Source organism: Malaclemys terrapin, chromosome 10 (assembly GCF_027887155.1).
Source record: "Malaclemys terrapin pileata isolate rMalTer1 chromosome 10, rMalTer1.hap1, whole genome shotgun sequence".
NCBI lineage: Eukaryota > Metazoa > Chordata > Testudines > Emydidae > Malaclemys > Malaclemys terrapin.
The window spans coordinates 75,163,109-75,177,306 of NC_071514.1; the positions used below are offsets into that span (position 1 = coordinate 75,163,109).

The 14,198-nt window shown below is 37.8% G+C and overlaps 2 protein-coding genes across 4 annotated transcripts in view; one reads left to right on the forward strand and one right to left on the reverse strand.

Moving 5' to 3' along the window:
* The window catches only part of GPR146 (G protein-coupled receptor 146), a 67,305-nt gene extending 53,323 nt beyond the window's left edge, over positions 1-13,982 (forward strand). Inside the window, exons 1-2 of one of the 2 annotated variants that reach the window (XM_054041238.1) lie at positions 3,415-3,568; positions 7,406-13,982. In XM_054041238.1, the coding sequence (XP_053897213.1) occupies positions 7,450-8,451 (1,002 nt within the window). In that variant the 5' untranslated portion in view covers positions 3,415-3,568; positions 7,406-7,449 and the 3' untranslated portion in view covers positions 8,452-13,982. Of the gene's footprint in view, positions 1-3,414; positions 3,569-7,405 lie in introns of those variants that run through there. The other variant, XM_054041236.1, reaches the window with a different exon arrangement.
* The window catches only part of C10H7orf50 (chromosome 10 C7orf50 homolog), a 192,038-nt gene that overhangs the window by 101,888 nt on the left and 75,952 nt on the right, over positions 1-14,198 (reverse strand). The window contains exon 1 of one of the 2 annotated variants that reach the window (XM_054041240.1): positions 3,184-3,366. The exons of the other annotated variant lie outside the window; for it this stretch is intronic. Within the exon in view, the coding sequence (XP_053897215.1) occupies positions 3,184-3,294 (111 nt within the window). The 5' untranslated portion in view covers positions 3,295-3,366. Of the gene's footprint in view, positions 1-3,183; positions 3,367-14,198 lie in introns of those variants that run through there. 2 annotated transcript variants of the gene reach the window in all.

Consider the following 14,198-nt stretch of genomic DNA (forward strand, 5'->3'; position numbering starts at 1 on the left):
TACTGAGTCCTACCCCCTACCATCACAAGCAACTCCGCCATACAATCACACTTATAAATTTGTCCAGCTCTCTTTAAATTAGTTAAGTTGTTTGCCTCCACAACTCCTATTGGGAGGCTGTTCCAGAACCTTACTCCTCTGATGGTTAGAAAGCTTCTTCTAATTTCCAGTAAGAATTTCTTCATGGCCAGTTTATATCCATTTGTTTTTGTGCCAACGTTGTCCTTTAGCTTAAACAGTTATTCACCCTCCCATGGTATTTCCCGTCTCTCCCCCCCCCCCAATGTATTTATAGAGAGCAATTACATCCCCTCTCAGCCTTAATTTTGCTAGATTAAACAAACCAAGCTCTTCCAGTCTCATCTTATAGGATAGGCCATCCTCTTCCCCTAATCATCCTACTAGCTCTTCTCTGCACCTGTTCCAATTTAATTGTGTCTTTCTTAAACATGGCTGACCAAAATTGTACACATTATTCCAAATGAGGTCTTACCAGTGAATTGAAGGCGCTCAGCATTTCACAAGATTGGGCCAAAATAAGTTATGATTGCAAGAGCTGTGGAGAAATTAGTCTGTTCTACCTTGTGGCCAACTCTGGCCTTTTCGCTTGTATTTTTGAAACCTATTGTTAGATTCAATAGTATTTTGTGAACGAGTCACTTGTTCTTTGCTTCTCTCATACTGCACTCAATTCACTACCTTACACCACCAGTCTTATAGCATACAAACAATTACAAGTACCTCACCAGTCAAACTGGTCAGCAGCTGCACCATATAATCATAAATGACAGGGTTGGAAGAGGCCTCTTGGGTTACTCAGCCCAACACCCTGCATCAAGTAGGATTCTCCTCTGCACTAATGCTAAAGGCATTTTATCTGTGCTTCTAGGGCAGAGGTGGGCAAACTACGGCCCACGGGCCACATTTGGTCTGCGGGACCATCCTGCCTGGCCCTTGAGCTCCCGACCGGGGAGGTTAGCCCCCAGCCCCTCCCCTGCTCTCCCCTCTCCCCTGCAGCCACACTGCCGTGCAGGCAGCACTCTGGGTGGCAGGGTTGCGCGCTCCTGCTGAGCAGAGTGGCAGCGTGTCTAGCTCTGGCCGGGTGGCACGGCTGCCAGACATGCTGCTCTGAGCGGTATAGTAAGGGGACCGGGGCTGGGAGGTTGGATGGGGGGGGGGTGGGGGATTGTCAGGGGACAGGGCAGCTGGATGGGGCAGAGGTTTGGGGGGGGGGGGTCGGTCAGGGGACAGGGAACGGGGGGGTTGGATAAACGTGGGAGTCCTGGGGAGCCTGTCAGGGGGCAGGGGTGTGGATAGGGTCAGTCAGGGGACTGGGAGCAGGGGGGTTGGATGGGGGTGGGGCTCCAGGGGATGGGGGTCCTGGGAGGGGGCGGTTAGGGGACAAGGAGCAGGGGGGGTTGGATGGGTTGAGGGTTCTGAGGGGGGCAGTCAGGGGGCGTGATGTGGGAGGGGGAAAGTAGGGCGGTGTTTGGGGAGGCACAGCCTTCCCTACCCAGCCCTCCATACAGTTTTGCAACCCCAATGTGGCCCTCGGGCCAAAAAGTTTGCCCACCCCTGTTCTAGGGCCTCATTGCCCTTATGTTACAAGGTGTTTTATTGAGTATAGATATTTCCATATAGTTTTAAGCCACCCTCTTCAGCTCAAAGAGGGGTGCAGCATGAAATGTTTGGGAACCACGGGACTAGTGACTGGTAATTCTGGGGGGAAAGCACCATAATTACAATCAATAACACTTAGCACTTAAATTCTCAAAGTACTATACAAACACTTGATTAACTATCAAGCTAGGATTACAGTATCATTGCCACACTTCTGACAATTCTTTTCCAGTTATCTCGAGCCTGATCTGAAGAAATTCTATACAGCCCAGTAAGGTGCTATGCACCTTCACTCCCATTATACAATATTGTTCTTTTCAATCTCTATAAAGCCAACAGGAGTTTAGAGACCTCCAAACAATGCAGGATCAGGTAGTAATGTGCAAGAGTCGTAGACCTAAGAGTACACATGATTAATTTACTGGTTAGATGTGATTGACAGTCAATATTTTTAACTTGTGAATATGAGTTATCAAAGCTCATACAGCCTGGTTTAGTTAGCTATTTCACACATATATGATAGTTTAAGTAAAAGATTATTTTCTAGACAAAAGGTTCTGAGTTTACACAGCAAAAATTCCAGTCTCTCATGGCGGAAGCTTTATTTTTTTTTAAGTCAAATGAAAAATAATCAAAACTTAAAATATCACTGTTTGAAACCCTGTTTATCTATCTGGCTTAGAGAGAATCTATTCTATACAGATGAATAAATCCCTAATAACAATGAGGGAAACTAAAGCATCTGTACCACAGCTATAAAGTAAGCAAAGGCAAAAAGTAAAGCAATATTTTGCTTTTGGTTGATACTGTCAATTAAAATGTACATTGAAAATCAGGTAATAGCTTCTTTTTTCCAGTAAATCCTTCTATTTTGCTTCATCTGGGAAAAGTATGTTAATAGTCTGAATGGCTTCTGTACAAACAAAAGAACAGCTAGAGTAAAAATGAAAAGTACAAAATAAATTGCCAAACCATAGTTCAGCCAGCATAGTTCAAGCTCTCAGAAATGCTCAGTTTTAAGGAAAATCTGTGTCTGTCTGTCCATCCATATACAAGCTTGTTTCTCTTAACAGCAGAAGGGGAACCAACAAGATTTTATCTCACGTATCTTGTCCGTACACACACCTGGGAAGTGAATTAAAAGTGCTTAGAGAACATTAATTTTTCCATTTCCTGATTTTTTAAATTAGAATATAAATGCCTGCACAAAGCCCATTGCAACATGCAGTTATACATTCACATTTCACTACAATGCCTTTTATATTTTCAATCTCTAAACTGAAAGTAAATTTTCTGAATTTGTTTTTAACAACTCATAATACATACTAGTTCTTATGTAAGTAGTAGGGACACTTCAGTGTCTTGTAATCTGTATTTAGATATGCTGTACTATCTAGGATGCATCTCCTACAAAAATAAAACCTTAAACTGAATTTCTCAATTATAGTTTCCAAAGTCAAACAGTGCATACATCCTTGAACAATTGCTGCCCAGCAAGTTAAATCTTCCATTTAATGAGAAAGAAGTAGGGGAGAAAAAATGCAAATGCAACTGTCTGATTACCAAACAAACCGGAGTGCTCCAGGAGCCTATATGCTTTAGTGGTAAACCTGAAGCTCTAACATTTAGCAGCTTAATCGAACAGTCCACTCCCCTTTGAGCACGGCTTCTCATTTCTTGAAAATGGCTGTAAACAGAGAAAGGGAGGAGCCACAGTAGCTTGCCAAGTGAAGCAGAAACTTTGTGAGTAATTTACTAGAGGAAAAACAAGTGCAGCGCACACACGCACAGAAAATACCATGCTGTATGTGTTCTGCTGATAGGAGATCACAATGTTTTCACAGAGAAACAAGACAGCCCTTTTCAGCCTACTTCCTTCCTCTGAAATGTTAGTTACCAACTGTGTTTGGACCTTGAAGTACAAAGGAGTGCGCAACATGAATTGAAGGTAAGAATTTAAAAGGTCTTACAACAAAGCTAATGAAATAAAGTTGGGGCCACGAGAAAGTGAAAGACAAGCAGAAATTTAGGAGTAGTGGGCAAGGAGTCGATTTATAAAACCAGAACTGGGTATTAAATTTAAATATAATACTAGTGTAAAAAAGGGAAGCTGGAGAGGAGGGCATTTGGGGAAAACAGTCAAACTACAACGTATGGGGGAACTACAGGATTTATTTTTGCATGAGACTTGATCTAAAACTGAACAATAACTGCTTCAGATTTATCAAGTGAGACAACTCAATTTCAAGCATCCTAAAGACCCAATCCTACAGTCTTTACTCAGGCAAAACTCCTTTTGAAATGATCAGGAGGTTCGGCTGAATAAGGAATGTAGGATTGGACACTATATAGCTGTATATCCAATAGGTACAGTATCAGGGGGTAGCTGTGTTAGTCTGTATCTACAAAAACAACAAGGAGTCCGGTGGCACCTTAAAGACTAACAGATTTATTTGGGCATAAGCTTTCGTGGGTAAAAACCTCACTTCTTCAAATGCATCATCAGGTACAGTAGTTTCTCATGTGAATAATAAGCATGCTTAAAAACCAGGTGCTTTTGTTTCAAAAAAGTAGTTTGTCTAGTATTTTAGACACCTTTTAACTATATATTTCCCCAGAAATTATGTTTATTATGGAGTTTAGAATCACTTCATTTATGTTCATTTCTAATGAGAGTTCTGTAATTTTACAAGAAAATTACTGGACAAAAAAAAATTGCCTACAGTTCCTATGATGTAAGTATGACATTAAATTTAACTTAATTTACATGATATAAACATAATGGTGTTAATCTTTAAACATTTGCAGAACCAAACATTAAATGCACAGATGAAAATGGCATTCTTTTCAGTATGAGACAATAGAAAGGGAAGTATTTTGTGTCTAACGTAATTTAGTCTGGGGTAATGACTATTAGTCACTTAGGGTTAGATACTACAAAATGGATTTCCCTGGGAAAACCCGTGTCTATACATAGCTCCACTGCAGTCAGAGGGGCTCCACATGGCTGCAGGGGTAGACTTGGGTGGATCCATTTGTAGTGGCTAGCTCTCAGTCTGCAAAATTAGTTGAACCAACTCACTGAAAATGTAATGAGTTGACTTGTGGTTTCTGTCACCAGCAATATTTTCAACATATTTAAAATAGCGTACACTTCCTGTACAAGAAAATAAATAAAATAAATTAATTAATGGAGATATCCTATCTCCTAGAACTGGAAGGTCATTGAGTCCAGCCCCCCGCCTTCACTAGCAGGACCAAGTACTGATTTTGCCCCAGATCCCTTAAGTGGCCCACTCAAGGACTGAACTTACAACCCTGGGTTTAGCAGGCCAATGCTCAAACCACTAGACTGCTTTAGATTTTTCAAGGATAATATCAAGCTTTAAGAGACAACTTAAACAAAACTAAGATACTGTGTACCATTGCAATGCTGTAGCTTATGAACACACTAAAGGAAAAAATACAATCAGCTAGGAAAATAAGGCTACTTTAAAACAATTATTAAACATTTACCTTGTACTTCTGCTGAAAAAAAAAAAAGAGTTTTTCTGAGAAAAGTCCGTTCTTAAAAGTGAGTTAAGAGATTCATTTTCCCAATTTTATTTTTGGATTGATTCTTGCTGCAGGAACATGATGGATACAGGTAATTGGAAATACAAACACACCCACTAACCAGCAGCAATAGGTATGGGGATTAAGCCTTACAGACTCAGAGTCAAATTCTGTGCAACTCCTTTGACATTTCAATTGAATTACACCTGTGAAGCTGAGAGTCAAATGTGGCCCTATTGTGTTTACAAAACTCATTTTGTGTAATTCAATCCAAGGCAGTTCATTTAGTTAAACATGCTGTCTGGTGACATTCATTTTAATTGTGAAATCTTTATTACATATTTGATTAATCTTGTCTCCCTTTTATTTCTTTTTATAAAGTGTGCTTATGTGTGCTCACATTCTCTCCCTCATACATTAAAAACAAAGAATTTAAACTAATACTGAGCATCTAACTATCGCTCTGTGTTTGACATATAAGATCACCCCCATACAGATCAACACTGGGGGACAGATGTCAGCAATCTTTAAACAGACCTCCCCATGTACTTCAATGGGGAGTTCTGCTTAAAAACTGATGGTACAATATAGTACTGTGGGAATACCCCAGTGCTGATACCACAGCCATGGATATTTTCATTTTTACAATGTTAGAGGGAGATTTCTTCCATACTTTCGCAAACTCAGAGCTTCTGTTTCGGTTTGTTTTAGATTAAAACTGGTTTTAGTAGAAAAGTTATCCTTATGTTTATTAAGCATGGAGTAGCTGAACAAACTCTAGTGTACAGGGTTTTTAAAGAGTTTAAAGATCAGGGTTCCTTTTAAAGAGTTCAAGCAATTCAGGAAGAGGAAGGGTGAATAATTCTTACCCTTCTGAAATGAAATGAGACTGTCCTGATACCCGGCTCTCATAACATTACAATGTGTACTTAGTGTCAATGTACACATTTCTTGATTTTATTTGAAGTGCTGACTTCAGTATTTTCTTTATGCTGGAAATAATACGGATCGTTTATGTATATTCTCTATGAGTTAGGAAAAGTAGAGACTTGAAACATGCATCTCAGAGATATCTTTCAAGTTGCGGGACACCAAACCTTTCTGAACTCCTACACTATCCTCATCTTAGACTTATCATGGTAAGCTAACAATCTTTAATTAATATTATGGAGAAGGCATTACTCCCTCCATAATTTGTAAGAAATAAACTCCTTTTTTGAAATATACATTATAAATGTAACATAGTGCAATATTTGACACACAACGTGGAAAATTAGCCATATCTCTTATTAAACTGCAGATTTCAATGTTAATAATAGGGGCAAAACTCTAACAAAATCATGCTAAATGTGGAAATTGAGAAAGGAATATTTTAAAAGGCTATTGCAAAAAAAAAAAAAAAAAACCTTACCGGTACTTATATTTTCTGAAATTATTCTCTAGGTAAGGAAGGTAACAATTAATAAATTGGGCCCCAATCCTCCAAACACTGAACTACATACATAACTTTACTTACCTGTGTAGTCCCACTGAAATCAATGGGTAAAGTATCTAAGTGTTCATAGATTTGAAGCCTTCATTTGGAAACACCACTAGAAATACATTTAGTTTTCAAAGTTCTTTGTGGCCTTGGTCCACCTTACCACTGGCCTATTAGCCACCTGCTCCCACCTCCCATTCTGATCTGTCTTGGCCTCATGGCTGTTCCCTTCTTACCATTCTCTGCTGGGGAAATCACTCTCTTATTTATGCTGACTCCACCATATAGAATTCTACAGTCCATTCTCTGTGTCACTTCCACTTTTTAAAATTCATCTTAAAACCTTCCATTTTTCTCCAGCTTACTACTGGTTCCCTCTGTACTGTGTTTGTTTATTAAGGGTGCTGCGTAATAGTAGTCAAATGTGTTGTACTATATATCTGATGGAGCTTATTTTTGAGAGGTATAGCTTATGTGTTAACTTCTGTTGCATGCCCTATAACAAACTATTCATTATTTCATTATATTATTATTAAGAATTCAGCACATGTACTAAAATTCCTCAAACATAATTTTGGGCCATAAACAATTTTCTTCTAGACTAACAAGAGCCCAGGCATTTTAGCCATTTATAGCACATAAAATGATCATGTATGGTGTCTGAGATGTTTTCTTCATGCTTGGATTCTATTTTATTTAGAATTTAAAACATGAACAATTTATTTACTTTTGCTATTTCTCTCCCTTCAGAAAAGCTGGTAACCAGAAGAGAAGATACAAAAGTTAAGATCACTATGTGGCACTGTGAAGCTTTCAATAGTACCAAGAACAGCGAGAACCAGCATCTCTGCCATGACTTCCATCTGGTTCTTTTCATCTTTTCCCTACTCTACCTCATCATCTGTTTTCCAGTTGGCTTTTGTTACAATGCCCTGCTGGTCCTAGTTAATCTCTGTAACAAAGCAACTATGACAATGCCGGATGTTTACTTTGTCAATATTGCAATTGCTGGCCTCATCATCAGTGCGATGGCACCAATGTACCTTCTAGGACCTGCCAATACAAAATGGGCCATCTGGAATATTAACAATGAAGTTTATATTACATTACTCATTTTATTCAATGTTTCATCTTTAGTTATCATGTACTCTACTACATTGCTCAGCCTGGACTACTACATTGAACGTGCTTTACCAAGAACTTATATGTCAAGCGTGTACAACACAAAACACGTCTGTGGGTTCATCTGGGGAGGAGCTATGCTTACAAGTTTTTCATCTCTCTTATTCTACGTCTGCAATCATGTCTCCACTAAAATAATTGAATGTTCCAAGATGCAAAACAAAGAAGCAGCAGATGCCATTATGGTTTTTATTGGGTATGTCGTACCAGCTCTTGCTGTACTGTATGCATTTGTGTTAATTTTGCGAATACGTCATGAAGCTACACCACTGGACCAAGACACTGGAAGATTAGATCCTTCAATGCACAGGCTTTTGATTGCTACAGTCTGTACACAGTTTACATTATGGACACCCTACTATGTAACTCTTTTGGTAAACACATTTATTAATGTGCAAGGAAAACTTACAGATGAGAATTACATTCGAATATTACGTTTTATGAAGGGTTTATCAAAATTGTTGGCTTTCTCAAGTAGTTTTGTAATGCCTCTACTCTACCGATATATTAACAAAAACTTTCCCCACAAATTACGACGGCTGCTTAAAAGAATACACTGTGGAAATCAAGGATGTTCTCATGAACGCACAGTAGTTCAGCAAGTTATGACGTAGATGTGAAAGAATCTCATGGTCCTCAATTACTGCAGTACTTTGTATACTGTACTCAGTATGTGACAATGTTTTGTTGATTCTTAAAGATCGTTTATTTGGGAGCACCTAGCAAGGAGGCTTGAAAAGAGCTTCCACAGTTTAAACCTACAGATAGTAAAAATGGTTGCAAAAAATCTCTTAAGCGTCTATCTACATGTTATAATACCTGTGTTTTCCAGTATTTTCAATGCACTGAGTCAGTTAAAAAGCATAAGCTTTGTCTTCACAGTTCTAATAATCCTGTCTGAAGAAATCACTAAGGGGTTAAATGAAGCCTTGATTGAATACACAGCACTTTGTTATCTTATACAGGAAAAAGAAGCATTTTACTCCCATATAAAGGAACACAATTGTTTTAATTTTAAAAGTAGAGCTATTCTTGGTGGTGGTGAAGACAGCATCTTTTCAATGAAGATGATCTCTGTTAAAGATCAGACTGTTCAACTATGTAAGTTTTAATAGTGAAGTGTTAATTATAATTTACTTTAGTATTTAATTAATTTGCTTCCTCTCCCTTCCCCAAAGAAGGGAAGAGGAACCTAAAATGCAATTCTAAGAAAGGATATTCTCATGCAGACTTAGCTACATTTTAATATCTTTGACAAATCAAATTTTCCTAGATGTAACAATTAACAAACACGCATTTAAGTCTTCATTGCTCTCTGTGTATCATAAAAACATTTCAATGATTCAGAAATATTTATTAACTATTTTAAGGGAATGAAGAGACATTTGCTCTGCATATTAAAACGAAGGATACAATGGTTCATGAAGTTAGAGTGAAAGTAAAATGTACATGGTTGAAGAATGTTTGGCTAAGTGTTATGGTCCACAAAAGTTCATGTAAATAGAGTGAATTATTTTAAACAAATAAATATGTTTCTAATGAACATTATGCATTTTTAAGAGATATGCTTGTGACAGTAATAAATTGAAGTCTCTTTAATCATGGGACATTGTTAAACTTTGGGGGGAGGGGGAAAGCTTTCGATGTAGGTATTGTTTTAAAATGGGCGAGGACCTGGAGCCCTTTGTAAGTCTCATAAGTTACTAGGAAGAACAATATGTTGCTTCCTTTAAAATGTGTCAGGCTATGAGCAGTCTTTCTTAAGATAGGCTTAGGTATCACTATCTTACTTTTTAAGTACCAAAATTCAAGCACTTGAAGTGACAGGAAATGTAAAATGATGCAGAATGAAAAGAAAAATTCTATAGTTTCTAGTATTATTAAACATACATTTTTAGCTTCTAAATTTAACCAGTTGAAATTGCTTTGTTTACATAAGCAAGAATAATTTGTATTTTATTTAATATAGAATAAGCCAAGTTATACATAAAAGAAATAAGGAAAATAATCCATAACAGGAGTAATATTTAAAATAGATATTTATTCATTCAAACCAGCACTAGTTATTTGCTAAATATTTCGTGGAACTCCTTGCAGCCTGACTCCAGAATGCACTGTATCAATTGAATTTTTTAAATTCACAATAGTGATGAAGAAATTCAGTGCAGATTGCCAAATTTTACAGTTGAGAGAGTATTTGAAAAACAGAGATTCTGCAAACACAAACAGTGGAACCTCATTGACCTACACGAACAGGGGAATGCAAATTAGAGAGGTTTTGGGGCTAGGAAACGTTCAGGGAGAGCATCTGATCCAATGGTTAACTGTAAGTGCCCTCCCTTTGGGCAGACAGCAGAGAAGCCAGAAGATGAGCTGGTACTCTTCTATTGGCTTGTGGGGAACATGACATCATCTACACTGGCCCTGTCTCAACACAGTGGCAGAATTCCATTGGTTTAGAAGTTAAATTGCAAAACTAAAATTTCACATTAGTGCGTATTTACAGTTTACCAAAGTGTAAGTTAGCAAGATTCTGCTGCAGAAGAAATAAGGAAAAAAAATAACTTTAAAACCCTTTTAGTTAGTAATAGTACCATTTCACCATACACTCTGTCTCAGGTTTTTTGTCTGTTTCTGTATAGATTACAAACTATATGAACCAGGAAGAGTGAGCTCACAATCTATTTACCACTTCTTTTCCCTCCTCCCCTTCAGTACTATTCCATTCAATTCTCCACACACCTGTCTCTGCTTCTCCTCTCTGGATAGTAATTTATTCAGCTCTTCCATGAACATGTTGATTATCCTCTACTGTTCTTTTTGGTATCTTGTTCTATATTTTTAATAATTACTTATTTTAATTAAGACTTTGCTCAAAATAATTTTACTCTTAATTCCCTGTATATTAAACCACTTGAAGGACTATTCAACTCAATCATATTGATCCTTTTCATAGGTTCAGTGTGTTGATTAGCTCACAAATCTCCCTCATACCAGCTGATGGGAATGACCTGACCTTTCCCTGTTACTGTGTCTGATTTACATTTCACCTAATTTTGAGCCAATACACCCCTTTCAGCCACATGATCATTCATGCTCTTCATATATCATGTGCCTTGAATCTCACTAAATATAATCTACTGTAATAAATAGAATACTGTAACAGTCATCTCTCAAATCTCTTTTCTGACCAGCATATCAGACAGCCGTTAAATTTTGCACACGTTCAGTATCTGCCTTTATGTTTTCCAGTACTATGGAGCCTCTCAGTGCCATAGTATCAAAAATCTTGCCTTTATTTTAAATGTAAAAATGAAAAGGTAGATTTAAAAGTGAGCTCTTCACTACTTCATTAGCAGCTTCTTTATAGGATGGAAAGCGCCAATTAACAAGCATGAATCTCCTCCTCTAAATAATTTTTGCTATGTTGCCAAGTCTCTTCATGCTCTACTATCTCATCTTCTTGAAACTTATTTCTGAAGTGGAACTCGCTCAAATAATTTCTCTGAAAACACAGGCATAGGGACACAAATGCATCTTTCTTTTTGCCATAGCAACTGCATCCTCTCGCAGCTCCAGCTTAATTCAATATGAGATCCTCTTTCCCAAGAGCTTGCTGACTCTGTTCAATCAAGTGCTACTTGTCCTAAAGAGCTCAGACTAGTTGCTTCTAACTTTCTTTGCAGCATTTCTAAAGTCATTAAACTTTATTCCATTCATTTGCTGTAGAACTCTTTTAAACAACGGCACAATGTTATGGGCACAGAAAAAGATGGAGGCAATGTGGGGAACAAGGTGTGCCAGGACACAAGACTCTTGGTGGCTCTACCCTTGCGGTCCCATCCCTGGTTGGAGTAGTTGTGGCAGGGGGAGCCTCCCTTGCTTCCCAGAGACAGGAGAAGCAACAGACATGCACACACCCCCTCTCAAAAGTAGCAAGGCTGGCAGCAGATGTTCCCTCTTTTTTTTTTTTTGAACAGTGGGGACTAGTATTTAACCTAGCATCTGAGATGTATCAGCTTGGATGGGTAGGTGGATGTGTACACCAGGTCCACTGCACTTTCTGCTTCTGGTGGTGGGGCTTCCCAGAACAATAGGTTTTGGAGTTAACATCGCACTGAAATGAACAGAGCACCTCGTACCTCTCAGAGCTGTTGTTTCAGGCGGTCTGCAGACTAAGGGATACTTCATGGCACCAGCTGCACTCAGTTTGTGAGGGCCTATTGTGCATGTGCTTTAACCTGGCTCTGTATGGGCATTTTTAGAAATCATCTGTTTCCTTGTCTACTCTGAGTACTTGTAACAATTGCAGGAGAGCCTTCTTTAATTCCCACCCACAAGTGAACAGATAATAAAACTTCTCTTATACCCATCTAGCAGAATAAACTCTCCTCTTCTTCTTACCAAAAGGAAATCCATTTCCTGAAGGGCAACATTAAACCCAGCATTTCTGTCCTGTAAAAGTTGTTACTGAAGTGCAGTCCAGCATCCAAGGAAACAATTTCTAGAAGGAAGGAAACTGGCTTTACCTGGTATGACTATAGAGTCACGCCAGACTGATTGCCTCTTTAAAACACACCTCCAGAATGTTATGCCTGGCTTAGAGATTTAACTGCATTGTCAATTTTAACTCTCACTATTTGCTTTCCTTGCTCACTTCTAATTTTATGTCCCCACATAATTAAGGTGACCTGATGTCCCATTTTTATAGGGACAGTCCCGTTTTTTGGGACTTTTTCTAATATAGGCGCCTATTACCCCCACACACACCCCCACTCCCACCACCTGTCCATTTTTTTCACAGTTGCTATCGGGTCACCCTACACATAATCTTATCCCTAATTTTCACAAACATGCAGCCTCTTCATTTGCAAAGTATAAAATGCCACATTAATTTCTGTCCTTTTCCACTTACATGAAATTCCCTGCTTCACACTATTGATCTTTTATAACCTCTTCAGATTATCATTTCTTGTCACTTTTAATGTACTATAAAATTTGATTTTCATGTTTCATTTTGCTCTTCTACTCTTTCACGTGGGGCCTCACACTTTATCCGTGGTACCATTCACTGTGTTTTAGCTTCACTAGCTTCTGTTCCATTGTCTTTTTATGACATTTCAGTTTTATTGGAATGATTTGACATTGTAATTCAATGCTGTCCAATACAATGGAAGATGCTGTTTTTATGAGGGGGGGGGGAAGAAAGTTCTAATCAGTTTTCTTCAACATACTCCACAAATCTGAAGACTGTTTTAAAGTCCTAGTTTGTGTATGTGTGTGTGCCTGAAGTTAAATATTTTTGCACAGATCCTCAGAAATATTTTAAATATGAGGATATCATCAATTGATTCCCCTCCCCACCCCCTCATTTTTGTTTCTGGATTAGACTGGGTTGTTATTTTCAATAGTGAACCTAATCTTTTGGCTGCTCCATAGACACTATGACATGCAACTGCCCTACTACTTTTCTCGGGAAATGCTAACAAGGCTTACTGTATTTGCATGCACTCTCCTTGAATATTAGATCAGTAGTGATTTTAAAAAAATAAACATTGAAGTAAACATCCAAATGGGCAACAACTTTGTAGTGGTTATACATATATAAAAATATATGAGCACATACATTAGAAACTGTCCTTGGGGGAAAATTAAATATGGGATAGGTGAAAATATAAGGAGTTTTATGAACGAATCCTTGATATGACAAGTTCTCAAAACGTAGCAAACACCAGTAAATCAAAAGTGGGGCCTTTCCATTTCAATGCCTGAAGGTTTCTGATTGCTTTGTAAATATGAGCCAATCTGTTTTGCATTTGAATTAATATTGGTAAAGTACTGTATTTATGCAGATAAAAGTAGCCTACTGATGTAAAAAAATTTGCAAAGAATTTATTAAATTATTTCAAAAAAATGATACGTCTATCACCATTTAAATATAAACCTCTTTCAATGATTAAAATGTACTGTATACATTTCTATTTGCATACGCTATACATTAGAAAGTCAGCACAAGAAAAGTGCCATTATTAACAGTATTATTTTCTCACAGAGTTTATTATTTTTGAGTTGATTTATGGTTTGTAGCCTCTCTGCTTTCAGAAGAGCCAATTATGTCAAATCAATAAACTAACAAAACTGTTCACCTCTGCATCTGCTTATGTTATCGCTACCGCTGGTTTTCAGACTGATTTGTGTTGGCTAATTGATAAAATCACTAGCTTCCATACTTTCCATTTGAGAACCAAACTCATTTTTACCATATAATTATAAAATAAATTGACTGGAATATAAATATTGTACTTACATTTCAGTGTATAATATATAGAGAAGTATAAACAAGTAATTGTATGAAATTTTA